This window comes from Apteryx mantelli, chromosome 31 (genome assembly GCF_036417845.1).
Source record: "Apteryx mantelli isolate bAptMan1 chromosome 31, bAptMan1.hap1, whole genome shotgun sequence".
In the NCBI taxonomy this organism is placed as follows: Eukaryota; Metazoa; Chordata; class Aves; order Apterygiformes; family Apterygidae; genus Apteryx; species Apteryx mantelli.
The window spans coordinates 200,445-226,044 of NC_090008.1; the positions used below are offsets into that span (position 1 = coordinate 200,445).

General features: G+C 52.6%; 3 protein-coding genes across 13 annotated transcripts in view; 1 reads left to right on the plus strand and 2 right to left on the minus strand.

Annotated features, from left to right (window-relative positions):
• Nucleotides 1–10,469, plus strand: part of ASH1L (ASH1 like histone lysine methyltransferase) — a 65,328-nt gene extending 54,859 nt beyond the window's left edge. For all 8 annotated transcript variants that reach the window (XM_067313251.1, XM_067313248.1, XM_067313253.1 and 5 more), the window contains 6 exons: nucleotides 3,822–3,960; nucleotides 4,531–4,703; nucleotides 5,203–5,369; nucleotides 6,213–6,253; nucleotides 6,993–7,294; nucleotides 8,209–10,469. In XM_067313251.1, the coding sequence (XP_067169352.1) occupies nucleotides 3,822–3,960; nucleotides 4,531–4,703; nucleotides 5,203–5,369; nucleotides 6,213–6,253; nucleotides 6,993–7,294; nucleotides 8,209–8,300 (914 nt within the window). In that variant the 3' untranslated portion in view covers nucleotides 8,301–10,469. The remainder of the gene's footprint in view (nucleotides 1–3,821; nucleotides 3,961–4,530; nucleotides 4,704–5,202; nucleotides 5,370–6,212; nucleotides 6,254–6,992; nucleotides 7,295–8,208) is intronic.
• A 1,903-nt stretch (nucleotides 10,470–12,372) lies between these two features.
• On the minus strand, nucleotides 12,373–20,818 carry RUSC1 (RUN and SH3 domain containing 1). Of its 3 annotated transcripts, none has more exons than XM_067313232.1 (9): nucleotides 18,895–20,818; nucleotides 17,301–17,399; nucleotides 16,668–16,744; nucleotides 16,196–16,370; nucleotides 15,946–16,051; nucleotides 15,799–15,845; nucleotides 14,431–15,484; nucleotides 13,678–13,806; nucleotides 12,373–12,986 (listed from the first exon to the last, which is right to left on the minus strand). In XM_067313232.1, exons 1-9 carry the CDS (start codon nucleotides 20,474–20,476, stop codon nucleotides 12,818–12,820), a joined length of 3,438 nt encoding a protein of 1,145 aa, XP_067169333.1. In that variant the 5' UTR covers nucleotides 20,477–20,818; the 3' UTR covers nucleotides 12,373–12,817. The 3 variants fall into 3 exon arrangements, with proteins under 3 accessions (XP_067169333.1, XP_067169334.1, XP_067169335.1); XM_067313234.1 differs by having other exon boundaries at nucleotides 12,879–12,981; XM_067313233.1 differs by lacking the exon at nucleotides 17,301–17,399.
• A 1,421-nt stretch (nucleotides 20,819–22,239) lies between these two features.
• FDPS (farnesyl diphosphate synthase) lies at nucleotides 22,240–24,922 on the minus strand. 2 transcript variants are annotated; one of them, XM_067313204.1, is made up of 10 exons: nucleotides 24,898–24,922; nucleotides 24,640–24,776; nucleotides 24,431–24,571; nucleotides 24,279–24,359; nucleotides 24,079–24,201; nucleotides 23,734–23,822; nucleotides 23,383–23,455; nucleotides 23,156–23,233; nucleotides 22,945–23,079; nucleotides 22,240–22,671 (listed from the first exon to the last, which is right to left on the minus strand). In XM_067313204.1, exons 2-10 carry the CDS (start codon nucleotides 24,766–24,768, stop codon nucleotides 22,471–22,473), a joined length of 1,050 nt encoding a protein of 349 aa, XP_067169305.1. In that variant the 5' UTR covers nucleotides 24,769–24,776; nucleotides 24,898–24,922; the 3' UTR covers nucleotides 22,240–22,470. The 2 variants fall into 2 exon arrangements, with proteins under 2 accessions (XP_067169305.1, XP_067169306.1); XM_067313205.1 differs by lacking the exon at nucleotides 24,898–24,922 and adding an exon at nucleotides 24,873–24,884.
• Between the last annotated feature and the right edge of the window lie 678 nt (nucleotides 24,923–25,600).

Genomic DNA, 25,600 nt, shown 5'->3' on the forward strand with positions numbered 1-25,600 from the left:
GCGCTCTTTGCTATTATGGGAGTGACACATAGTGATGAACATGAGTTCTCACAGGCTGGTTGATGAAGAAATATTAATTAACTTTAGCAGAGAGAAGGGTCTCCTCCTGGCCGGAGAGGGAGGATGGTGAGCCAGCTTCACATAGTTAACAGTTAGAAGCAAAAGCAGAGAAGGCTATTTGGTCTTCAGGATTTTAGCATAAAATGGTCATTATGCTATCCAGCATATTGTCTGTTTGTTCCCTAAAGGCTCTTCTAGTCACTATTTCAGAACTCTGAGTCTTCCTGAGACAGCTACAGAGCCTCATACATCACTGATTTTTTTTTTTTCTAAATTTCATCCTACAGATAAATACAAGGTTAGAAAGAGGCCAATACAATATTTAAGAGAATTGTTCGAGAATGAGTAAAACCAGTTGGTATGTTTGGTAAAGGAGAATAGGAGAGTCTTCAGGAAAGTGGTGAATTAGTTGAAGAAAAAAAAAGGAATCGAGGAACACTCTGTTCTTTATCCTCTGCAGGACTGTAGAATTCACTTCCGTCATTGTTTTTCGTTGTTGCTCTGCATTGTCTGTCTCATCTATAGTTAAGCCATTTGGTTTTCCCGTTTCTTGTTTTCTTTGTTGGGTTCCTTGTCAGAGAAACACTGGCATTCTAGGGTTGTATCTGAGCTTGCTTTTAGGATCTCTGTTTCAATGAATTATGTTTTAGCTGTTTTTTTGTGGCAGCATCCAGTCTCATTTATATCACAGAGATCATTTTTGTGATGGCCCATTATATTTCACCCACATACCCACGTTTTCACCCACATTTTATCAGTTGTTAGGTGACTAAACTCCGTGGACTACCAGCAGAGAACAAAAGACACCAAACTGCCAATGGTAGCCACCAAATGCCTTTGCAGTTACAGGGAATAGATTTAAGCAAGGTGTATACACAAAAGGTCCTGGTGAGTAATATAAGTCTACAATAGGAAAAGTGAAAACCCTTGGATTCTGTGCTGGTCTGACTGAAGAATTTAAATTTCTTCCAGATCCTGGTGATCAGTTTCACTCTGGCAGGCAGGACATATTACCATGGAAAAGGATTCTCTTTTCGCTTTAAAGTATTTGTGCACATTTCTTTCTGAATACTCTTTTATTAGTCAGGTACAATAAGGGGAGAAGGACTGAAAGTGGCTTTAATAATTGTTTAAACTCAACTTTGCTCATTTAAAATATTAACAACAAAAAAATCAGTGTTTTTATTTGCATCCAGGTGTTCTGCTTGGGGACAGCAGCCTCTCTCAGCATGTACCTTACTTTTTTCTCTAGGAGTCTTTAAAAGAAATTGGGGAGGAGGATTCCTTAAAAGTAATCCTTAACTTAATAAAATGGAATGTTTTTATCCCACTGGTAGGACTATCCCAGCATTAGTTGAGGTAGTAAGAATAGCTAATAAGATGGTGAGTATGGGCTAATCACCAGCAGATACACACTGAATCCCTGAAGAGCTTTCACTCTGCTAGCATACGTGTAAGCCTATGTCAATTTGTCTTCACTCCGCTTTATACTTAGTCTAGCTAGAATAAAACTGTACATCCCCTTTATAAAACTGTATCATCTATTTGTTTGATAGGCATCCTGGTATACCAGAAAATATAAAAGCTGGCTTCATGGCGCTTGTCACCTTTCTGTTTTAAATTAGAACTTCTTGAAGTAGTGCGGTGTATTGTACTCTGTTCTTACAGTGGTGTGTGACAGTGTAAAACCTTAAAACAATTTTTGTATACGAGGAGCTTTTAGGGGCACCTTTTAAATTTATACAAATTTGGTAAATGAGATGATATTTATGAAAATATAATTATACTTCCTTCATTTTAATCCTAAATTTGTCTAGAAGCCAAGGGATAACAAAACTGAGGTCTTCATGAGCCTCAGACAAGAGACTGCACTTGACAGTTCCTTACTGTTTTTGACTAAGTTGTGGAAGTAGCAGATACTGAACCTGCTAATTAAATAAAAATAGACATAACTATTTATACTCAAAAATAGGTATACATTCAGGAAAAAAAAATTGGAGTCATCACAAAACGTAAGATAAATGCTCAGCATGAATCAAAAAGGCAAACTGAATATTTTAATAAATTAATACAAAAGAAGCAGAAAATAAAACAGAAAAAGTAATCTTGCCATTCTGTAATCTTATGGTGACTCTCTCTTTCATGCTGCATACTGTTCTTGTCATTCCATCTCAGAAAGAGTACCTTAGAACTGGGAAAAATAAGCATGATGACAAGGATAGTCAGATATGAAACGTCTCTGTTAACGGAGACTATATAGATGACTTGGAGGGGTGATATGGTAAAGGTCTGTGAAATCGTGAATGGCATAGAAAAATACAATGATGCAGAAATTAGGGAAGAACCCAGGAAATCATCAGGCAATATATTTAAACAATAAGAAGTATTTTTCACAAAATCATAATTAAATTGCAAAAAGTATTATCACAGCATGTTGGGGAGGTCCAGAATATAAATGGTTCCAAAAAGATTAGACAAATTCTTGGAGGAAGGTTTAATCCCTGCCTATTTAAGCACAGTGGTCCAGCTGTAGCCTCTAGCTCTAAAAGTCCTTAAAACACAGATTAAAGGAAGCCTGAAGGGCATACCATAGGCAGTCTTTTCCTGTGCATGCCTTGTTCTTATGCTTTTTTCTCCCAAGCGCCTGCTGCTGATCGCTTTTGTAGCTAAAATATTAAGCTAAATGGCCTTTGATCTTACCCAGGGTAGCTGTTCTAAAGTTTTTATTAACTTGGGGCCTCCCAATTTTTGGTTTATTGTGAAATAGATTACAGAACAGATGGAAGTGATTTTAAAATACTATGTACTAAATCTGATGGCATTTTGAGTAATACTTTGAATTTCACTAGCGTTCTCCCTCTGAGACTCTTCAGGTTCTTTGTGAACATTATTGATTAAAGCTTTGTCCCCAAAGGAGAAAGTGAGGCAAAGACCATCAGCACCTCTGTGTGCTATAGCAGCGTCCCCCAAAGGCTTTTTGAATGGAGCAGTGTACTTTCACCTTATTAAGTGATAGTGATAGCACACCTTTCCTTGTGACAATATGAATGGGAATGGCAGTCAAGTCTGGCGACAGAGAAGAAGTACTTTTAACCTCACTTCTCAGTTCAGAGCAGAGAAATTAAACAGTTAATTCCCACATGGGGCCAAATGAATAAACAGAAGTTTGGGGACTGTTTAGGGGTTGTACTTAGTAAGGGCTTTTTTAATGACAGAACATCATTTTGTTCAGCCCGTTTTGATCCATTTCCTCTCCTGAGTCCCGTGTGCCTTTCATGAGCTCTAACTCGTGTTTGAGTTCTGCTGGAATAATCAAAGGCTTGAGGCTTTTTGGTCAATGATTTATTTTCTTAATAATAATCTTTTTGCTAAGTATTTTCTCTCTAAACCAATAAAGAAAGGTGTATTTTTTCAACATTGCAGCTATCACTAGTTTGTACATATTTCCCTAATCAAATTCATTTTGTTACATATCCTGCTGTCTATCGTAATTTATCTTGATTTATTTCATGTTTGTATCTTCATTCTTGGCATACAATTCAAGTTATGTTTAGTTCTTTGTTAGTAAAGTTTTCTTGAAAATGATCAAGGTAACCTTTTCTCCTTTTACTGGCTCTGCATTGGTTTTGCCTCACTCTCTAGAATTCGACATTAGGTAGCTCTCTCATGTTAGTTTTAATGAAACCAGTTTCTCCTCTATTTTTGGTGTGCTGGACTCATGAGAAGTTCTTTACAGGTATGTATTTTGTGCCTATTGCCAGGTGACTGTGTTTACCTGATGAGAGACAGCCGTAGAACTCCAGATGGACACCCTGTCCGACAGTCATATCGGCTGCTGTCCCACATCAACAGGGAGAAACTCGATATTTTCCGCATTGAAAAACTCTGGAAGAATGAAAAGTATGTTCAAGGCATCTTTTGAATTTGAGACATTCCTTATACCTCCTGTCAAAACACAGTAGTTTTGTGGAAGTCTTGTCATAGGTTACGGATGCAGGGCTGAACACGGTTAAGTTACAAAAGCTTCATGGTTTTCCACTTGTCTCTGCATGTACTCCACAACTGTGAACATAAAAGGTTGGAGTTTTAAGCAAGGAATAAGAGATTTAAATAACTGTGTTTTCTTCACTGTTGGATTAGGCTGAGAATACACACTGACAGCTGAAGTGGCTCAGCTAATCATCACTGACTTGATAAGCCACAGTAACATGATTAAATGCACATGCCCCATAGATAGCAGCATAGTAAGTCTGATCTGTTCATAAAAATCACACTAGGAATATTTCTACTTCCTGAAGGGGTAAAGTTGAATATGTAATACTCATGTTACTTTACCTTTCATCACAGTCATTGCAAAAGTGTAGCATAGATAATTTAAAATTAAATGGAGGGCATCAAATAAAATTGTATCACAGAAATAGTCTTTTTTTTCTGTTTCTCTCTTTCTCTTACCTACACACCTTCTAACAGAGAGGAGCGGTTTGCATTTGGTCATCATTATTTCCGTCCACATGAAACACATCATTCCCCTTCTCGGAAGTTTTATCACAATGAGCTCTTCCGGGTGCCGCTGTATGAAATTATCCCCTTAGAGGCTGTGGTGGGAACATGCTGTGTTCTGGACCTATACACCTACTGCAAAGGTAAGTAAACTTAATAAGATGAGAAATTAAATGAAACACATCTTTCTAATAATTTTGGAGGTATGCTAAAATGGTTACTACTGCAAGAAGGCAGTAGCCAATGTTTACAGGGTATCAAGGCTGAGGAGGTGGTATTGCTTTAGCACTGGGACAACCAGTTCTGTTGCAAGAGGCCCAGTGGTCAGTGGTGAGGAGACAGCAGCAGGGTGGGATTGTGGCAGGCAAGGAAGAGAAAGTGATGTCAGTGAAAACAGTTTTTGTAAAACTTGGGGAATTATTTAATTAGGGTATACAGGTTTTCCTCCTAGATTGAAATAGAAGCATGTCCACAGTTACAATTCTGAATCGAGGGGAACAAAAATACCTGCCATTCCGCTTAACAGCTCACAGCCCCTACTTCTCTGACGCTGTATGGCTTGTCCTTGTTCTGGTATACTGTGTGTTTTCTCTTGAATCTGATTAACATTTTTTTCCAACATGCTTTGTTTTGAAACTGCAGGGAGGCCAAAAGGGGTGAAGGAGCAGGACGTGTATATTTGTGATTACCGCCTTGATAAATCAGCTCATCTCTTCTACAAGATCCACCGGAATCGTTATCCTGTCTGCACCAAGCCCTATGCCTTTGACCACTTCCCCAAGAAACTCACACCCAAGAGAGACTTTTCAGTAAGTATTTCTTCTAGTAGCTTCCTTACTTCTTACTAGGAGGCTTGGACATATTCTTGGAAAGTCCCTGGCTCTTCATTTCTCAATGAAGCTTGGTAAACCTAAGCAAGCTGACACGTAAGCATACACAGACTGGATGAAAAGTTGGCTAGAAAGATGACTTGGAAAGAAAAAATGAGTATAGACAGAGAATAGGCAGTTCTAAGGCAAATAGATGCTGAACAAATGAAACAGATTTTGAATAGATGGTGATGGGTAAGTCTGGAGATCGTGGTTTCTGATGGAAATCTAAATGCTAATTTCAGTTAAGTCATTCCTGACTGGAGGAAACCTCATAATTCACTTTTAGGTAGCAATTCTAAATCAAAAAACAGCAGCCCTATCAGGAGCCAGATTATGCAGTACAGGTTCCCTTACCATCCTTCACCTGAATATCTGTTGATTTCACTGTCTTGTTTTCCCCTGCTCTATGGAAGTAGCAACTCTTCATGTATACATCCTTCTGCATGGCAGGGGCAGCTACTTTGTCTCTGAGCACAGAGTTATCAGACATGGCAAATCTTTTGCAAGGAAGCAGTTTTCGTCTTGGAAACAGAGAGATTTTGTACTGAGTTTAGAGATGGGAACCAAACATTTGCTGTGGGGAAGATAAAGATGACTTTTATCATAATGGCTTGAAATTTATCAAGTCCAATGTGCGAGATGTGCCAGCCATGCACTGGTATTTCCAAAGGGTCAGATGGGCAAGTCACATATTGATGCTTCCAGAATATCAGATAGGCCACTTTTTTCCACTGTGAATTGTATTTGATACTAACCATATAATCTTTACTGTTGTTATAGCCTCATTACGTACCAGACAACTACAAGAGAAACGGAGGCAGGTGAGTCTTACGTACCAGGTTGTTGACAAAAGATGAGATAATCCTGTTTGTTTGTTAAGTGTCCACTGTTTCCTGCCCATCTTCCCTAAGTGCTATAGAAATTATAAATCTAAATTATTTGGAGCAATCCTCTGAACTTTTAAAGAGATTAAAAGGAATGAGAGAGAATGAGAAAGAAGGGACAGAATATAGAACCGTCCTTGATGTTCCTTAAAAATATACCTAAGAAAGAGTAGGGAAGACATTTTAAAAATTAGCAGAAGCAGCTGAATGTGGGAGATGCTAGGGCCCAGCACAGGAGTATCCAGACTTCCTGCCAGAAGGGAGATCTCTAATTAGGTTGGCCATATTTGCATTGTAATAAGAACCGGGGCCAATGCATTCTGTCAAGTCTGTTAGAGAATTTAAAAATACCCATCAGGAGCCATGACGATTGCAGAAAAAAGCATCAATAGGTACTTTACAAATACTTTACAGATTTAAATAAAAAAGGAATTTGTTTTTTAAAGGCTACATTTGACATTATGCAAATGAGGCTATGGGCATTTAGCCTCCACAGATCATTACTGGTGAGTTTGAATGCATTTTTTCCCTTTAGAGATATGTCTCTATTTTTAAGTCAAATTGCTGAGATTCCAGAAGTGCCCTACCTATTGAGGAGTCCTTGACTCACTAATAATTGGTATTTTAGGTGAGTGTCTGAAAAATTATGGTATTTAAACCCTTCTTTTCCTGCTAGATCATCCTGGAAAACAGATCGCTCAAAACCACAGATCAAAGACTTAAACCAAGAAGAAGATTCTCTTCCACTTATTGAGGATGTATTAGGAAACCAAGAGCAAACTTCAAGTGAGATGCCTAGCCTAGAAGAGCCAGAAAAAGAGGCAGTCTCTAGTGAGACCTGTGAAACTGATAAAAAGGTGGAAGAGAGCAATTCTGTCACAAGGCAGCTGTGCACTCCAGAGGAAAGGCGGCATATTCAGAGAGAGAGACTTAATCAAATCCTGCTAAACCTCTTAGAGAAAATCCCAGGGAAAAATGGTGAGATTTTATGCTATGGTTACACAATAGCATTTCTTTGGTTTTAGCTTGGTGCAGACCATGTTGATAAAATAAACACTTCTGCCTGAATGCATTGATAGTGGACATTATTAATAATTAGTTTTCTCTGCACTAATGTTTTCTTTTGCAACAGTTGCAATTTGCAATAAATTTGAATGAAATTTCTTACTATAGACACTGTATTGTAGATAGTATTTTTAGTAATCGCAAAGACTTTCTCAAGACAACTTTTCCCCATCATTCCCTTTTTACACCTGAGAAACTTAATGGGCATACAAAGAAAGACTGAAAAGAATTTGGAAAGAATCAGGTTCTAAGTAACGTCAGCAGGGATTGTCTAAACTGTTAAATGAGGCTGCAGTGGTTGCATTGGTTGTCACTTTTAATTGCACTGTTGTTAGTAGCTGTAACAGTGGAGATAGAGTAACCCGCATTTTAGTACAGGCCATCCTTTCAACCAGCCAGGGTGCTCAAAGAGCTTGTGCTTTGGTTGCTGGCACAGACTTCACACAAACTGTTTTGTGTATACATACTCATGCTATAACACTTTTCTTAGACAAATCTACAGACAGTTTAGATAACAGGCACAATTAAAACCTAGAATGAGCTGCATTCAGACCAGTAGTTCACACTTCTGCCTCATGTTCATGTTCTGGGATTTAATGCAAAATAGTTGTAGACTCATAGAATAATTTAGGTTGGAAGGATCTTTGGAAGTTATCTGGTCCAAAGATCCTCCCCTTACTCAAAGCAGGGATAACTTAGGTCAGGTTGCTCGGGACCTAGTCCGGTTGAGTTTTGAGTGTTGCTATGGTTGGAATCATCCTTGAAAGACCTGTGAAAACAGTTAGTAGTATCACCTTCTTTTATCAAAAGCCTGTGGTCTGTTGCAGCTATTGATGTCACTTACTTGCTGGAAGAAGGATCAGGAAGAAAACTGAGGAGGCGCACTCTCACCATCCCGGAGAGCAGCTTCAGGAAGTGATGCCACGAAGGGAAGTTGTGGTCTGGAGTCCACTAAAGGTCTGCTAAGGACTGAGGGCAGGAGCCCAACTCCTGTGCACCAGCCAAGGAAAAGGCAGCAGAAGAAAACTGACAAATATACAAACAGTTAGCACTTAGATGTCTGGGCTGGCAGGTGGCCCTGCCCTGCTCTGCAGTGCTCTTATGGTGTGTGTGTTGTTGGGCGTGCCTTGTATTGATGTTAGGTACTGAGAAAAACCTCGTGGTTATTTGTCCAGGATGGTCAAATTTAATTTATTTTTGTTCCCACTCAGAGGAAAAAATGGGGAGGTAAAGAAGGATAAGGACTGACTTACTCTGATGAGAATATTCCCCATGTTCACCAATTAACCTGTGATTGTACAAGATACTGTTGGCACTGCCACGGCCCATGCCAGTGAATGAAATCCAAACGGGAGGGTGAAGGCCCAGTGGCTTAAAATTAAAGGCTGCCCTAAAGTTGTGGCCTCTGATTTGCACAAGTTCAAAGAAGAGAGAAATGTACCAGAATGTGCAAAAGGTTCACCGTGGACCGGCCCGTGCACAGATGTACCTTGGATCTGTGGCGAGGAGAAATTTTCCCAGTCACCTTGGCGTAAGGAAGAGTTGGTTGGTTGAGGCACTTGTTCTGCGTCTAGGAGGGGGGAGGGGGTGGGGTGTGATTTTTTTCACTTTTTTCTGCAGACAACTTTTATAAAGCAAGTCAGATCCTGACAACACCATTGCTGTTGGTTTTTTTGATAAGCTGTGGTTCTTGTGTGTCTAGTGTGTTGTGCAAATTAAAATCTGTTAAAAGAAAAAAGAAAAAAAAGAAAAAAAGGAAACCTTCACTACATGAACCGTCAAGCAGTATTCAAAGCGAGTATTTGTTGTGAACTGTAGAATATATCAACTGCTAACACTATTCTTGTGTTCTGATTGTACAGCTTAAAATGTCCGTCTCTTAAAGAGACAGTGTATTTTGCCCCTCCCTCTCTCTGCCCTGATGAAAAGTATTATTCCCAAAAGCAACAGCCAAGGCGCTGGTTTCTCACCGCATGAAGTTGTGATTGCCATAATGTACCATAAACTAGTGCTGTAGCAGGACCCCTGGTATTACAACGTGTAACCTTCCCCAGTATGTGAAGCCGCGAAGCTGTCACCTCTCTCTGGGTCAGTCCCAGGTAGTGGCAAAGGGAGGGGGTAGTACACTGCCCCTTTAAAATGGCTTTGCTTTTTTGTCTTTCAGACGTACATATGCATATACAGTCCTGTTTTAGATGTTCTTATAAGAAAAAACAGTTTTTAATGTGCCAAGTTGTATATATCTGCTGCGTGGATGTAAAGCAATACAGTAGTTACATGTTCCTTTTTAATGGACCAAGCTTGTCCTAATGTACATTCTTGTTATTATAATTATTATTTTACTCTTAGTGGAACATGACTCATTCCATTAACTTTTATGTGTTGATTTAAAAAGAAAAAAAAGAAAGGAAAAAACCCTTTGAGAAAAAATATTTTATTAAAAAAAAAGAAATAAGAAAATAGTTTGGAATATTTTCTTACTGTAGAGAAGCACTGTACAGTACCAGGAACCCTGAGTATAAAATACTCGTGCGTGTAGTAGGAATATCGCATGTCCAAAATCTCGAGTTGTCTCATTTAGTTTAAAACAGAAATCATTGTCTCAAATGGTGTTAAACACTAAAAACTTTTTAAAAAATAAAGTGCGTACAGAAGCGAGACACTAGCTCTGTCATTTTATCTTTCTTTTGTTGAAAGACTAAACAAAATGTTTTTTAGACAATCAAATGTTAGGTAAGTGCAAAGAATTGTTTTTCTTACTGGTGTAGAAATTAATGACTTTTTTTATTTTTCGGTTATTTTATAATAATGAGAAGACCAGTGTGTCACCAGGATCGCTGTTTTAAGACCAGGAAGCACTACATTATTGCAAATAGATATGAACTCTTAGTCTGCATGGGTGTAGGCTGTGTGATTGCTGAAAATAAATGCTGCTAATATATTTCCTTTTTACAAAGCATATCTAAATAGATCATTGTTTTGATGTTAATCTTTGTAAATTATGTATTACCAATTTTAACATTGGATGTAATTGCATAAAAAGCCTGCATCTCAATCCTGAGAGTCTAGTATTAAATGGAAAATCTTTTCCTATTGATGACTTGTGGGGTTTTCTTTGGCATGTCTTTGATTTCCTTTTCTTGCCTCTTTGTCTCCACAGCCCCTGTCACGTGTTCTGACTTTCTTACAGCATCTTGCTTGAAAAAGGGGGTGTTATCCCTTCCCTTTTGAATATCCAGTTGCCAGACCATGGATGGCATTTGGGGAGGATATGGTTTGCTGCCGATGTTGCTGCCGTTCAGACCGTGGCGGGAAGGATGATGGCAGTGAGTGTATGGAGAGACAGGAGCAGAAGTGAAGCAGGAGCGGCAGGCTGCGGTATTCACTGCTAGGGAGTCAGAGGGCTGTGGAGTTGCGATTGTATATAATGGCAGGTTAGTACATGAATCATTAAATCTATGAATTTAGTGCCCGTTTGCCAGAATATAGACCCCTGGTTGCTAGAGACAGTGCCTCCAGTGCCCATGTAGAGAGCCGATGCTGTGCTCTGTCAGCTCCAGACACCGTGAATGCATCTTAGGGCTATTGGAGGCAGCATGCTCATCAGTGCTGATGATGGATCACAGATGACTCGCACCATAGGGAGCTATTCCCCCCACCATCACTGAAAAGGCATGCTGGTGGATAGAAAGACTGAGAGGTATTTTGGGTTGTCTGGAGGTTGTTGTAGTTCAATTAAAAAAATAAAAAATAAAACCTCCTCATCAATAGGCATTTTCTAACTTTGGACATACTTGTTCCCTTGGTCTTGTTGGACTAGCCCTATGCCAGCTAGATTTAGAAGAAACCTGTATTTGATTAGCTACTAAAATGTAAGCAGGTTTTCTTTTTAAGAAATCACAACCAATAAAAAATAATTTTAAAAAAACCCAGGCCCCCCCCCCCGCCACTGAAATCCTGTGATTTGGTAAAAAAGCTAGTTTAAAACAAACAAACCCCACACCTGAACAGTGCATTGCAATTCCCATATCCCTGTTCCAGTTACCAGCTGCCCAGAACAGGACTTTTTTTTTTTCCCAGTTATTTCTGGCTTCTGGATATGTGCAAGAGCATATTCCCTATACCACTTCAGAGACTGTGGGGCACTTGCTGACGTGACAGATGCTTCACTGGCCTTTGTGGCTAATTTATGATTTTATGTTTGCATGCTGGATTTCCCCCCCTCATTGCATCTGTGTTCACAGCTGGCACAGGAAGCTGCCTTAGTGCAGAATGCAGCAACGACTCAGCTGCCAGGGGATTAAAACCCAGACACACACACACACACCCCACGCAAATGGATTGACGGTGAAGCCAAAGAAGAGTCATTTTAGTGCCGTGAAGCCACTTTCCCTGCAGCACGCAGGGGTCTGCAGGTGAGCTGGCTGCGGGCCAGCCCCCTGCCATGCCCAGCTGTGCAAAGGGCAGCGAGGCTACGCGCACGTGCAGCCGGCAGGATGGGTGTGCAATGTCCCCCCCTCGCGCAGCCGTCCCTGCAGCAGGAGCAGCCCCGTCGCCGCAGCAAGGCACTGTGGGGGCTCTCCAGCTGGCGTGGCCCAGGCAGGGACACCCAAGGGCATGCATAGACCACAGCAGCACCTGCAGCGCTATAGCAGAATAAACCTACCAGCAGCAGCCTCCCCCTCCTCCCCCGCCAAAAAAGGTGCCAGCAAAGAAGACACGGCCTCATGAGGGTGCAAGCTGAGCCCCACCTCGGGGGGCACGGTGCTGCAGGACCCGGCGGGCGGCCCGTGCATGTGAGGAGTTGGGAGGGGCAAGATGGGCCCCAGCGTGGTCTCCGCACGCCGCGGCCCACAGAGCTGTCCCCAGCGCCAACGCCAGCTTCATGCAGCATCAGCTGCTCACCTGCCCTGCGCCAGCCTGAGCCATCCATGCGGGATGGGACACAACCATTTCCAGCCCACCACCTGAAATGATCCAGTCACACATGATGACATGTGAGCCACAACCTTTATTTTCAGCTCTTCCCCCCCCCCCGACTAAGCTTGTTCCCTCGGTGACGGCTATTTACAGAGTGCTGGGACTGTGCATGGGCAGCGGGGAGCCAGACCAGGCCACGACACCCGCCCCAGGGTGAGAGGGCTGTGGAGCAGCAGCAATGACAGGCCGTAACGGCACACAGAGCACACAGGACTGAACAACGCACAGGGACAGGCATCTTCCTGTCTCCCGCACCGGCATAGGCAGCAGCTGAGCAAACGAGAGCGAGCACATGTCCCACACGGGGCCCGGGGTGAACCACCAGCACGGCCGGGGGAAAACACACGGCGGTGGCTCACGGGATGCAGGTAGCTTCATGCTCACAAGCAGCGGAGGATGGCACCGGAGCAGGCGTCCACTGCAGGACCACGAGTGCTTTCAGCAGCGCCAGCCTCGTCACAGGACCAGGGAGGTGTAGCCCACAGGAACCAGGCCAGTGCTGCTCCCATAGCAACAGCAGATCCAGTCCTCATCCACGGTGGAGAGCAGCTGCAGGATGTCCCCCTTTCGGAAGCTCAGGTGGCCGGCGCCGGCACCCACATGGTCACACAGTGCCCGAACTGCCCTGCACCACAACAGCTGTCAGTGACTGCTCGGCCCCCGGGAGCCCCAGGGATGCCTGCAGCTGCAGCCTGCGGCACCGCTGGCAGAGGTGCTGGAAAGACCAGCAAGGAGGGTTGGCACATGGGCGCAGAGCCAGCTGTCCCACCCGCCGCAGCGATGCCCTGTGTCCCCCAGCCCTGGAGCAGTGGCAGAGCTGCGAGCCATGCACAGGGGAGGCAGCGGGCTGTGTGGGCCAGGGCTAACAAGGGCTGCAGGAGGGAAGGAGACCGGCAGGCATGCTGCAGGACTGCCATATGCTGGACAGATACTGCGCAAGCACAAAAGGACCTCTGTGGATTTCCTGGCGTACCACAGTTCTGCCAGAGCACCCACACGGCTGCTCTATGCAAGCTGCTATGAACCCCATAACCCCACAAATACAGGAAACGCTCAAAATCCCCCAAGCAAAATTTCTGAGCAAAACAAATGGTTACATTTAGGCAAATACACAGGGCCACCAGCAGCTCAGCAGAAGCAGGGGGCAGTCGCAGCAGGGACAGTCAGGGTCCAAGTTAGCAACAAGAAGTGGTGGAAACCCTTCACCAAAAAAGGGTGTAGGGTGTCCAGACTATGTCTGGCAACAACCCCTGCTTCTCCCACTCAGAAATCTACCACCAGTTTTCCATCCCAAACATGGCAGTGCCCTGCATCACCTGTGGGTCTGTGGCGGGTCAGCTGTTTTTCTCACTGGCTGTTCTTGAGCACAGGTCTTCTCAGGAACTCTCCCCTTCATCACCGCAGCAAGAACAGTCATGCTGGGGGACAGCCAGCTAGAGGGTCTCCTGCCATAAAGCAAAGGAAGCCATGAGCTAGTCTGGGAAGCCTTTTCCCACCCAGCTATAGAATACAATGGGGAAAAGACCACAAACACCAAGCTGCTGGGACGGTGCCTGTGTGTGTGATGGGCTTTGTGCCAAGACTAGGCCACCAAAAGAAAAGGCTGTGGTTTCTACGAAAGTACTGAAATCCCTGCATACTTTGCTCCTCTTTGTAACATGGAGTGGTGCCATGGTACATGTACACATGTGCCATGTGCAGGGCCGAGCACCAGTCACCAACTGTTCTCCTTGGAATGATTTCCTCTGGTGATCGGGGCGCTGGGAAGGGACACGTGTGACTCCGGAGATGTATCACAGAGCATGTACCACAAGCTCCTGCTCTTCTAAGTCACTGATGCAACATGATGGCCAACCTCAGTAGCACCCCGACCACGCGCCAAGACCACGGCATGGCTCAAGGGGTAAGGAGCACAGCTTGGGTTACAGACAGCGAAGCACACCCTGAGAGGCCCCTGAGCCCTTCCAGGTGCACTTTGTACACTGCCTGGAAGACATACCCTTCAGGTGAAGGGCAGGTTCCCTTCACATGATTTTCCCCAGCCCCTGCTCCCCCAAGCTGGGTCTTACCTGGATCTAGTTGAGGTGGTGTCTGGACTGAGAGGGAAGCCTCTGGCAGATGGGCAGGTGGCTCCGAAGAGTCGGCCCAGCCAGCTGCCCTTCTCAGGGCCAGGAGGTCTGCTGGCTGTTGGGTTAGAAAGCGCTGCCTGGTTTCCATCAGCACAAGGCTCTGATGAGGCTGACAGGAGCTTCTCTCCAGCAGCAGGAGCAGCTGGCTTGCTGGATGTCCTGGCTCCAGCAGGCAGGAAGAGGTCTTCGGGGGAAGAGGCCCTAGAGTTGTCAGTGCTGCTGATGGGATCTGCACTGGGGCATTCAGTGACAGCTTTGGTCTGAAGAAGCTGCAGCTCCGTGCCTCTAGGCTCGTTTGCAGATGCTTGGGGTTGTGCAGTCTGGCCAGGGCTGGCGTTTCCTGCAGCCATCCGCAGCTTTGTCCACCGGATGAAGGGGAACCCTTCCTTGCTCGGAGCAACATAGATCCTGGAGGCCTGACTCAACTGGTCCCACCAGCTGCTGAGGCCTCCCCCTGCATCCTGAGGGCCTGTCCCCTGCCTGACGTATTCAGGGGAGGTGTCAGCTCCCAAGAAGGCGCGACTGAGCTGGTCACCCCACCGCAGCACATTCTGGAGTGTCTGCTGCAGGGCAGCCCCCACCTGGGGGCTGGGGAATGGTCCAGGCACAGCTGCTTGGGCCTGAGATCTTGTGCTTCCCTCTGCACCTCTCAAGGCTGCCCTCCCCGGATGACCGTGAGGAATCTCACACTCCAGGCTTGCCCCATCAGCGCTGCCTGGACCTTCCAGATGGGGCTGCACAACCCCCTGGGCCTGAGCAGGGAGGAGACTGATCCTCCGAGAGGGGCGATGGGCGGGACAGGGGGGTGACTCCAGCTGATGGGACAAGGGCCTCACATCCACGGAGAGGTGGTGGTGTTCAAACAGCAGGTCCAGGTGGAAAGTCAGCACTGAGAGGGGCTGGATGAGCAGCAGCAGTTCATCAGCGAGGTGGGGCAGAGGGCCCTGGCTCAGGGCAAAGAAGGCCGTGGGAAAGTAGAGCATGGAGATCACACCTACAAGAAACGGAGAGCCCTGGAGAGCTGACAAATGCCTCCCCTTGCCCACTGAACCCACCCAAGACCAGCTGGTCAGTTCTAGCAGGCCTGACAAGAGCTTCTCCTGAGGGTTGTATCAGGGATGCTACAAGTTGCCTGCCTGACTCTGTGTCCTCATCCAGTAGCACATCCATGCAAAAGGATGCTCCTGTCCACTATGGGAATCCCGGCCAAGCACGGTGTGTGGAGTGGGTATAGAAAATATCACCCTGGCTCTGCACAAGGAGAGGACTAGCAGTGTAAGGGGGGGCTTCTGGGAATGGTGTCCTTACCTGGGCTCTTCTGCAGGTGGGAGATCCACAGCTCCAGCTGCTTAATGCTAAATAAGGCAAAAGGAATCCAAGTTAGAGCTCACAGGACTCAATTCCCTCCTGTCACCGCAGTATGGACAACTTGGGTCAGCAAGGACCAGTACTTACTTCAGAAGGCCAAGGATAAAGGCATGAAACCGCTGCCTGGCACTGTTGAGAGGGGCCAGCCTGGACACATGCCAGCACAGGGAGTGCAGAGAGTGGGTGCTGGGGCCTGCAAAATACGTGATATGCAATAATCAGTACTGGGGCTCAAATCCTCCCCAGGGGTCTGGTAAAGGGACTAAGTGGGGTTCTGCCAGAGTCCAGGCTGCAAAAGGACTCCAGACACCTTGGTAGCATGCTCCCCCACACCTACCTGGCTTCACGGAGGCTTCAACCACGCTCCAGGGCGAATTCTTCCTCTGGCCTGTGATAACATCCTTCTGGAAGGGCTTCAGCCCGTCCTCCACCAAGGCGTAGAGCGCTGGGCAAAGGGTGTGCAGCAGCAGGTAACCCACATCTGGGCTGAGCCAGCTGTCTCCCAGCTGGGCCTGAGGCAGCGAGGCAGCAGTGTTTCAGCATGAGGAGAGAGAGAGAGAGGGAGAGGAAGGGCAGCACCTAACCCCGCGCCCACAGGAAGGGATGGCAGAGCCCTTCACCCACAGCTATCTCCACCTGGCTGTGCCGCTGCCAGAGGCTGGGCTCATCAGGGCGCAATGTGCTCTGGAGAGCAGGACAAGCTCCCGGAGCCCTCCGGCTCACAGCCCGGGCAGCCGGTGCTCTGTTCTGCCCAGGGTCCAGGCTCTGCCCACCCTCCGCCTGGTGAGACCCACCACCCAGGCCCTCACCTTCTGCACCAGGTTCCGCGCAGCGCTGAAGTGAGCCACGATCTTGTCCACAGAGGCACTGACCGCAACCAGCAGGGCTGTCAGACGACAGGAAGAAACGCGTAAGCGTGGCTGCGCACCGGCGGCCCTGCCGAACACCGTTCCCCCGCGGCGTGCACGTGCACCCACGGCATTCGCCTCGCGGCACCGGCGGCACGGGGCTGGCAGGAGCTGCCCACGTATTGCGGCTCTGCCACCGGAGCAAGGGGCCTCTCCGTAGGCCGCGGCCTGGAGGAGCTGGGCAGGGGGCTGGCAGACCCCGGAGCCCGGGGGCCAAATGGAGCCAAGGAGCTGGGCTCTGCCGACGGCTCCAGCTGTGGGGGAGCTGCAGGGGGAGTCGGGGTGCTTCCGTTGGCACCTCCGGCTCCTCGGCAGTTCTCCAGGGCTTGAGCATAAAGGTGCGGGGAAAAGCAGCGGTTTCCATGGGAACAAGGCCAGGCCGGGAACGTTTGCGGGGAAAACCGAGGGTGTCCGCGGGCTGCAGCATCCGCGGCTCCACGGCACTGTTCGCAGGGAGGCGCCGCGGCAGCGCCCCCCGCGCCGCCCCAGCCCCGCACGGGCCGGGCCGGGCCGGGCCGGGGAGCCCCCACTTGCCTCTCTTCCGCGCTGCCGGGGGGCGCTGGGCTCGGTCCGCATCAGCCAGGCCAGGCGGGTCCGGCCCCGGGGCGGCCGCGGCGGGTGGAGCGCGCCCGGCTGCGGGGAGCGGCGCGGCGTCAGCCCCGCGCGGCCCCGAGGCGCCCGGGAGGGTGAGCAGGGGCCCGGGGGGGGCAGGATCCGGGGAAGGGGGGGAGCAGGGGCCCGGGGGGGGGAGCAGAATCCGGGGAAGGGGGGGAGCAGGGCCCGGGGGGGGGCAGGATCCGGGGAAGGGGGGGAGCAGGGCCCGGGGGGGGCAGGATCCGGGGAAGGGGGGGAGCAGGGGCCCGGGGGGGCAGGATCCGGGGAAGGGGGGGAGCAAGGTCCGGGCGGGGAGCAGGATCCGGGGGTAGGAACGGGGCCGGGGGGGAGGGGGAGCAGGATCCGGGGAAGGGAGCAAGGTCCGGGGGGGAGGAGCAGGGCTCGGGCCCGGGGAGAGCCCCGGCGGCCGCGGAGCCCCCGCCGCCACCGCCGGGACTCACCGGGGCCGGGGCTGGGGCCGGGGGCGCGGGGGGCCGCGGTCGAGGCGCGCTCGCCCATGGGGCCGGCGGCCGCCGCGGGGCGAAGGGCGGCGCGGGGCGGGTCGGGCCCCGCCGCCCTCGGACCCGCCCCGGGCGCGGGCGGCCGCCGGCGCGGGCGGAAGCCGCTCGCGGGGCCGGGGCGGCGGCCGCGGAGAAGGGGGGCGAAAACGGCAGAAAAAGGAAATATGGAGAGGAAGCAAAAAAAACCGCCAAGAAGTGGGATGTTTGCGGCGGCAGCGGGGCGAGGAGAGGCAGTTACAGCGCGGAGGAGGCCCGGGGCGCCCCGTCCGGGATGCCCCCCCGGGCCGGCATCGCTGCGCCGGGGCCGGGGCCGGGGCCGGGGCCGGGGCCGGGGCGGCGGCTGCCAGGGCCCCGCGGGCCGCCGGGGCCCGGCCCGGCCCGGCACCTTCCTCCTTCCGCCGCCAGCTCGGCTTTCGGGCTTGCTGCCAGGCGCCCGCACGCAGGGCACCCAAGCGCAGCGGGGAGGACGGGGGGGATCGATGGATGCAGGCACGGGCAGCAATGGCTCTGCCCTAGCAGGGCAGACCTGTCTTGCGCAGGGACCCGGGGGTGGGGGGAGCAGGGGCCCGGGGGGAGCGCAGAGCAACTGAGATGCAAAGGGATGATTTGTCCCGCTTAACAAAGAACTGGCCAGCTCAGTGCACAAATGCAACATGCATTCAGCCCCTAAGGCCCGCCCAGTCCTGCAAACCCCAGAAGTAGCCACAGCACTGCTGCATGCATGCCTGACACGCTTCCTCCTCTGCTGGCCTCAGGCACTAACCCCGAGCCCAAATCGGGTCCATAATCCCGAGCCGGGAATGAGATTGAGGAGCGCAGCAAGCAGACGTGTGCGAGGGAGTCAATGACGGGGGGCAGGACATGCCACGCAGCAAGAAACCCCTGGAGCCAGCAGCTCCGCTCCACTGACGTCCCCTAAAGGGCAATGCCCTTGGGCCCAGCCCAGCTCCACAGAGCCTGGGAGAGAGGATGCCCTCCAACAGTAGCAGAAGCACCTTCCCCCAGGTTCTTACCCTCCTTGCAGGTCCCGTCTCCTCTCTCCACCTTGCCTGGCACCCAGGGGTCCCTGCCCGGCCCCCCGGGCCTCCAAACCAGTGCCTCCTTATTGCAGACAGGCCCTGGCCCCTTCCTCCCGGGGAGACAGCTCTCCGGCAGCAGCCCTGCTTCCTCCACGCCACCCAGCTGTCCCTCTGCAATGGACTGCAGCCCCAGCCGAGATGTCCTTCTCTTCAGCTGGTGGTTTTCCCCAGGTGCTGGCAGCTGCCCCCTTGGAGGTGCAGGTGGCATCCCGCTGGGGCTCTTGCTGCTGCTAGGGCTGCTGCCCCTGGGCACTTCCAGGGGGGCAGGTGGGTCCCGGGGTGCCACTGCCTCTCGCTGCTCTCCAGCCGGCTGGCCCTTGTGCTTGCTGAAGGCACTGCGGTACCGGAGCTCCTTGAAGGTGGTCACCTCTCTCTGCCTGGAACTGGGAGGTCTCGCCTGCTGCTCAGGCTGGAGCTGGAGCTGATGCTGGGGTGGGTCCTGGCCCAGGGTGCTTGGGACAAGCTCACTGCGGGGTGGCAGCTCTGTGTCGGGTGAGAATATAATCAGCCAGTCACTCCGGTCACTCCTGGCCTGGGCAAGAGCAGGCCCAGTGGCGTTTCTCTTCCGCTTCTGGGCAAGCTCGTGGAAGGAGGTGATGGTCTTCTTGCCCACGTCCCTGCAGAGCTCTGCCAAGCTGTGCTCCAGGTCAGCAGGCTTCTCTGGCAGGGCAGGCTGCTCTGCTTCATGCCTGGCCAGCGCCTGCAACCCTCTCCTGGGCCTCGGTGGCACGGGAGGGGGGACACTATCAGACCTGGGCCTCTGCTCCGGAGCGGCATTCAGATTGTGATCCCACCGTCCTGGCACAGGAGGTGCAAGGAGGGTGTTGCAGTTGGGATCTAGGTCAGCACAGACGCTGGGGGGAGGCAGCAGAGTCTCTGGCATCGCCGTGTTGGGAGAGGGTTCATCGTACTGGGAGTCAAGTGAGCTGCTGCTGCAGAGGCTGTCAGGGGTCTCCTCGGCCGGGATGTCTGGTCTGGGGAGCAGCCGGAGGTCGAGGCTGGCATCTCCCCCGTCACACATGTGCCCCTGCTCAGCCAGCAGTGGGTCCTCCTGGGCATCCTCTATGGGAATGATGTTGGGCTGATTGTCAGAGTACTGGGACTCTTCTCTCGTGAACTCCTTGCAATACACAGAGACTGGGGAGTCATCCAGGCTGAAATCCGAGCAGCTACTGACAGAGGAGGAGGTGGAAGCTGGATCACAAGGGGAAGCCACATCCTCCCCAGTGTGCAGGCAGGGGAAATCCTCCTGAACTGTCTGGTTCTGGAGCCCCAGCTTCACAGGCAGCTGCACGTGGGATTCACAGCACTGGCACTTCAAGGAAGGATTGTTGGAATTGGCATCAACTTGCCCACAGTTCTCCTGACAGTCACCGCAGTCTGTCTGGTCTCTTCGAGCCGTGGGGACAGAGCTCTCCTGCAGCTCTGGGTGCCGGGAGAGGTGCAGCCCCAGGGAGATGTGCTGCAGGTGGATGTGGTTCAGGTTGCAGAGCAGGCCTTTCTTTGGGGCCAGCATGGTGCTAGCTTGCCGGGAGCACCTGAGCTCCGTGCAGAACCCCACAGCCCTTCCGGTCAGACCATCCAGCTCCCCACAAACATCAAGAGCAATCAGCAGGTGGGAGACCAGTGCCACGCAGCACAAACCTGGAGAGGAATGAAAGGGGAGAGGCTGAAGGTGCTGACATTGTGCAATTAGCTGAGCAGCCCTGATGGGATGAGCAGCCGGTGGGTAACTGAGGGCAAGCTGCAGAAAGAGCAGCAGCACAGAGACAGGGCTTCAGAGGTGGGAGAGCCGGGAGGGCAGGTACCCAGTGCGTCCAGAGACAGCAATACGTCCAGGTGAGCATCTTCCCCCCCCCCCCCCCCAACTTAGCTTGGGCCTGGTTTGCAGAAAAGGTCACAAATTCCTGGCTGGGCAGGGTGTGCCAGCTGGCTGCTCCTGGAAGGGGACCTGGCACCTGCTCCCTGGAGCACGATTTCAGTGTGCTCAGAGGTGCTGGCAGCCCTGGGAGCCTGCAGCAGCAGGACTGAAGTCTCTCTGCCAGGTCTCAGCAGCCAGGGAGTGCCTCAGAGAGACTCTCAAGGAGAAAATGCCCTTGAAACCTCAGCCGAGGAGGCACCTGGTCTCTGGCCGAGGCAACATGGCACTGGCAGCTCTCTCAGGTCAGGGCAAAGTTAGCCAGACAGGTCAAAACCACACTTGACCCTGGCCTGGGCTCAGAAATATGCTGCAGACCTGGACGATGCAAACAGCCAGGACATCACAGCCGATGGAGCTCAGCCCTTCCCCTCGTGCCACAGGCAAGCCCTCCAGGCTGTGGCAAGTGTCTCTGCTTCAGCTGAAAGCCCTGCACCATGGCTGAGGCAGTTCGGCCTCGCCCTGCTTTGGCCTTGGGCACCAGCACGCCCCAGGTGAGCTCTGCAGCAGGAGGGGGAGGTGGGCATAAACCGATTTCGGAGATTTCTCACGGCCTTGCACGGCACTGGGCCCCAGGCCTTGGGCGAGAGGCTCATCCACCTCTGTGGAGCGCCTGGGAGGGGATTCACCCTCAGAGGAGCCCTGCGGTATGCTGCTCCAGAAGGGATGCAGCCATCCCCTGTCCCCGTGCCCCGCGCAGCCCTGCCTGCGCCCGTGGGGACCAGCGGTGGCAGCCTGGAGACAGATGTGCACCCCATCTCCTTCATGGGCCTGCGCAGAGCCAGGTGTGCACCCCCATCTCTCCTGCACGGGTCTGCCCGGAGCCAGATGTGCACCCAGGCCCCCCCCCACCCCTCTTTGTGCCCCCGCCCCGGCACTGCCCCCCGGGCTGGGCCCCGCGGCGGCCGCAGGCTCCGGCGCTGCCCCGGTCCCCGCCCGGCTCCCCGCCCGCTGCGGGCTGCGGAGCGCTCCCGGCCCCGCCGCCCCGGCCCCGCTCACCTCCGCGCGCTGCGGCGGCTCCGGGCGGTGAATGCGGCTGCCGGGAGGGGAGGAGCCACGGCCCCGCCGCCGCCGCCCCGCCCCGCCGCCCGCAGCTCCCCCCGCCGGCCCCCGCCCCGCACTGATCCGCCCGGTGCCCCCCGCCGGCAGCACGGCCAGGGCCGCCCCATGTCACACCCCCCCCAACCCCCCCCGCCCGGTGACGTTTCCCCCAAGCCCGCCGCAGCACGGCCGGGCCCCCCCCCCCCCCCGCACCGGGCAGCGCCCCAGCCCCCCCTGCCGTCCGCACGGCTTGTGCCATCCCCCCCCCCCCCCGGCGCGGCTGTCCAGCTCTACCTCTCCCCGCACACAGCAGGCAGCGCTCCCAATAAGTTATCTTTATTGATACACACCCTGCCACCACCGTGCCTGTGACACACACCACGGGCCGGGCCCCGGCCCTGCACCCCAACGCAGGAGACTGAACGGTTCACCGCAGCCCCTGGGAGCCCTCCCATGGAGGGGAGAGACATGGACAGCAGTGCAAGTTTACTAAAAAGGCCTTCTTCATGAAGGACAAGAAAGTTCCTTAGAATGACAGCCCACTAGCCCCCTCACTTCTGGCGCTTGTAAATCTTCTGAGCTAGGCCCAGAAAGATCTCCTTAGGGAGGCGGTTCGCATGCTTCTTGATCAGTTCTTGTAGATGCTGATAGCTGTTCTCTTCATATTCCTGAAAAACAGCCCTCATGCCCAAAGTCTCATAGAGCTCCTTCACCTTAGCCACCTTCTCTGGTTCCTTACAACCGTAGTTCTCCTGAGAAGAGACCAGAACAAAAAATAAAGTTGAAGTCCAGCTTATGGCTACTGCAGTAGCTGCTGGTTCAGCTAAATGCAGCAGAAATCACCTCTTCTCCCTGCTGCTTTATGCTACCCAAATCAATTGATCCTTCTCCCACCCCAGGCACCCTCACAGTTCATCTACTTCAGGTAGCGCAAGGTTTTTCAAACGTACAGTAGAACACTACTATACCCCCTCTACACCACACTGAGGAAGGGAGCCCATTTTTGGTAAGCCTGGTGGTGTTACCTCCAGGATCTGCCTCTGCTCTGGTGTGACCCGACGCAGACACTCCACCACCAGCCAGCTGCACTTGTTGTCCTGGATATCAGTGCCAACCTTCCCTGTCAACTCTGGATCCCCAAAGCAGTCCAAGTAATCGTCCTATGTGTGGATGGAACAACTTTAGTGTGAGACACTTGTTGCAGCGCCAAGTGAGGGACAGGGAGGTACCTCCTACCTGGACCTGGAAGAATTCACCCATCTCCAGCAAGACTGCTTTGGCATTGGCATGTTCTTCCTCACTGTCAATACCAGTCTAAACCAAAGAAGGGATTAAGCCTTCCTGTATGTTTTACATCCCTCCTTCTCCAGTCTCCCAAACCACCTACCCACCTAGACAGCCTCATACTGATAAATTAGGCTGTCCCTCTCTTCTCCAAGGCTGCCTACATTCATAAAACTCACCATGTACATGGCAGCAGCCACTGGGAGGTAGAAGGAGTAGAATGCAGTCTTGTACTTAACGATTGCCTTATACCTGTGATAGGGGGACCACACTCAGTAACAAAGCCCAGGCTTCCCCCTCCCACTGATGCTATGCAGATAAGGGCCATCAGAAAGCAAGAAGCCTCCCTCTCCAAACCAGCTCCCAGTTGTGACGGGGAGAGCAAGACTTGTTTCCCCAAAGTCGGGTAGATGACAGCAGAATTCCAGCAGACAAATTATCCCCTCTCTACAGCCTCTTCTGGAAGGGGCTGCAGCCAAAGCCACATTAGCCAAAACTGGGCTTATCCCCTGCCCCTTCAGCACCCTTACCTCTGCTCACTGAAGCGATTCAAATCCACCTGGGAGACAGGAGCAGTGATGAGGTCCAGGGCCTGCCCAAGCTCAGTCTGGTAGCTGGTCTGGGGAGGAAAGATTTATGGATTTATCCTCACACTTCTGTCCCCAGGAAATTCCTAAGAGCATACTAGAAATCCTAAACTCCAGCCTCATCTCAGGTTCTTCTCCAAGTCTGAAGGAGGGGAGCATTTTTGGCAGGACACCCAAGAACTTAAGGGCAGACTAGAGATTCAAACACGATCAAATAACCAGGAGTGGACTAGATCCAGGCAGGCAAAGACAAGTCTGTGGGAGGGGGGATACAAGGGCCTGCCCCACCTGCAAGAAAAGCTCCAGCAAGTGCAGGTAGTAGGGGCGTTCCCCACAGTATTTCTTCAGCAGCCTGTAGACAGATGACTCCAGGAGGAAGGCATCGTTGACAGCATCCAAACCAACCCCCTCCTGCAACACAAGAGCAGAAACAGGTGTCACAGCAAGCCAGCACTGCAACACCCCCCACGCTGCCCCAGCCCCCTCACCTTCTTGTACCAGCAGAGCTGTCCCCGGCGGGTGAGGGATGAGTCCATGATGTCATCAGCCACCAGGAAAAAGGCCTGGAGCTGCGGGAGGCTCGGTCAGGAAGGCGACAGGGCTGCCCCCTCCCGCAGCTCTGCCAGCCCCCGGCTCTTACCAGCTCCACGCACCAGCCGACGGCCATGGCGCACCGGAGGCTCTCGGCGTCGCGCCGCTCGGGGCCCGCCAGCTCGCGGAAGGCCGCCAGCACCGTCAGCCCGCGGTTGTTCTTCCCGCCCGGCGCGTTGTACTCCAGCACCTGCGGGGAGAGGCGCCGCTAGGCCCCGGCCCGGCCCGGCCCGGCCCCCGGCCCGGCCCCCCACTCACCTCCTTGAGGCGCGCCACGGCGTCGCCCACCTCCGGGTGCCCCAGCTCCGCCGTCAGGTCGCGCACGATCTGCGGGAAGAAGCCCACGAAGGCCGCCCGGTCGCCCGCCGCCGCCCCGGCCCCGCTCATCGTCACGCCTGCGAGGGAGAGAGCTGCTAGACGCCGGCGCCGGCCCACAGCCAGCCAGCCAGCCAGCCAGCCAGCCGCTCGCCCCCGGCCCCGGTGCCCCCGACCCGCAGCCGCTCGCCGGCCCCTCACCCGCGTCGCGACTCAGGCCCGCTCCCCCCTCCCCGCAGGCCTTTGGCAACCGCCCCGCGGAGGCGCCGGGCGCGCGGCACGCCGGGGCGCGTAGTTCGCAGCCGCGAGCCCAGCGCGCGCGGCGCCGCTGCTAGACTACGAGCCCCGGCGTGCCTCGCGCGGGAGGGGGCGGACCCGGCCGCCGACCGCCTCGGGCACCCGCGCTCATTGGCCCTCTCTATCGTATGAGGATGGGCCCAAGGGGGCCGGGCCAGTAAGAGGGCGAGGGGGGTGGGAACCGGCCTTCCGATAGGCGGAGAGAGCGGAATGGGGCGGGTGCCCGGCGGGAGCGCGCGTGGGCCGGGCGCCGCCCGGGAAGGGTGGGCGTGCGGGCTGCAGGGGCGCAGTGCAGGTGCGGGGCGCGCGTGGGGGGAGCGGTGCAGGTGCGAGGTGCAGGGTCCCCTTCCTCCAGGCCCAGGGTTAGGGATCGGTCCGCAGAGGCTGGAGGTGCCATCAGTGTCCCCTGGCGTAGCAGAGGGAGCAGAGCAGAGCTGCAGACACGTCCCGGCCTGTCGGCAGCCTGCAGCAAGCAGAGCCGGGGAGAGTCTGGCCCTGCCCTGCCCTGCCGAGGGCGAAGCGCAGGGGCAGGAGCGGGGGCAGGGGGAGCCTCCCCTGCCTGGAGGGTCCGGGGGCCGCGGGGCAGCTCGTGGGCGGGCTGCGAGCC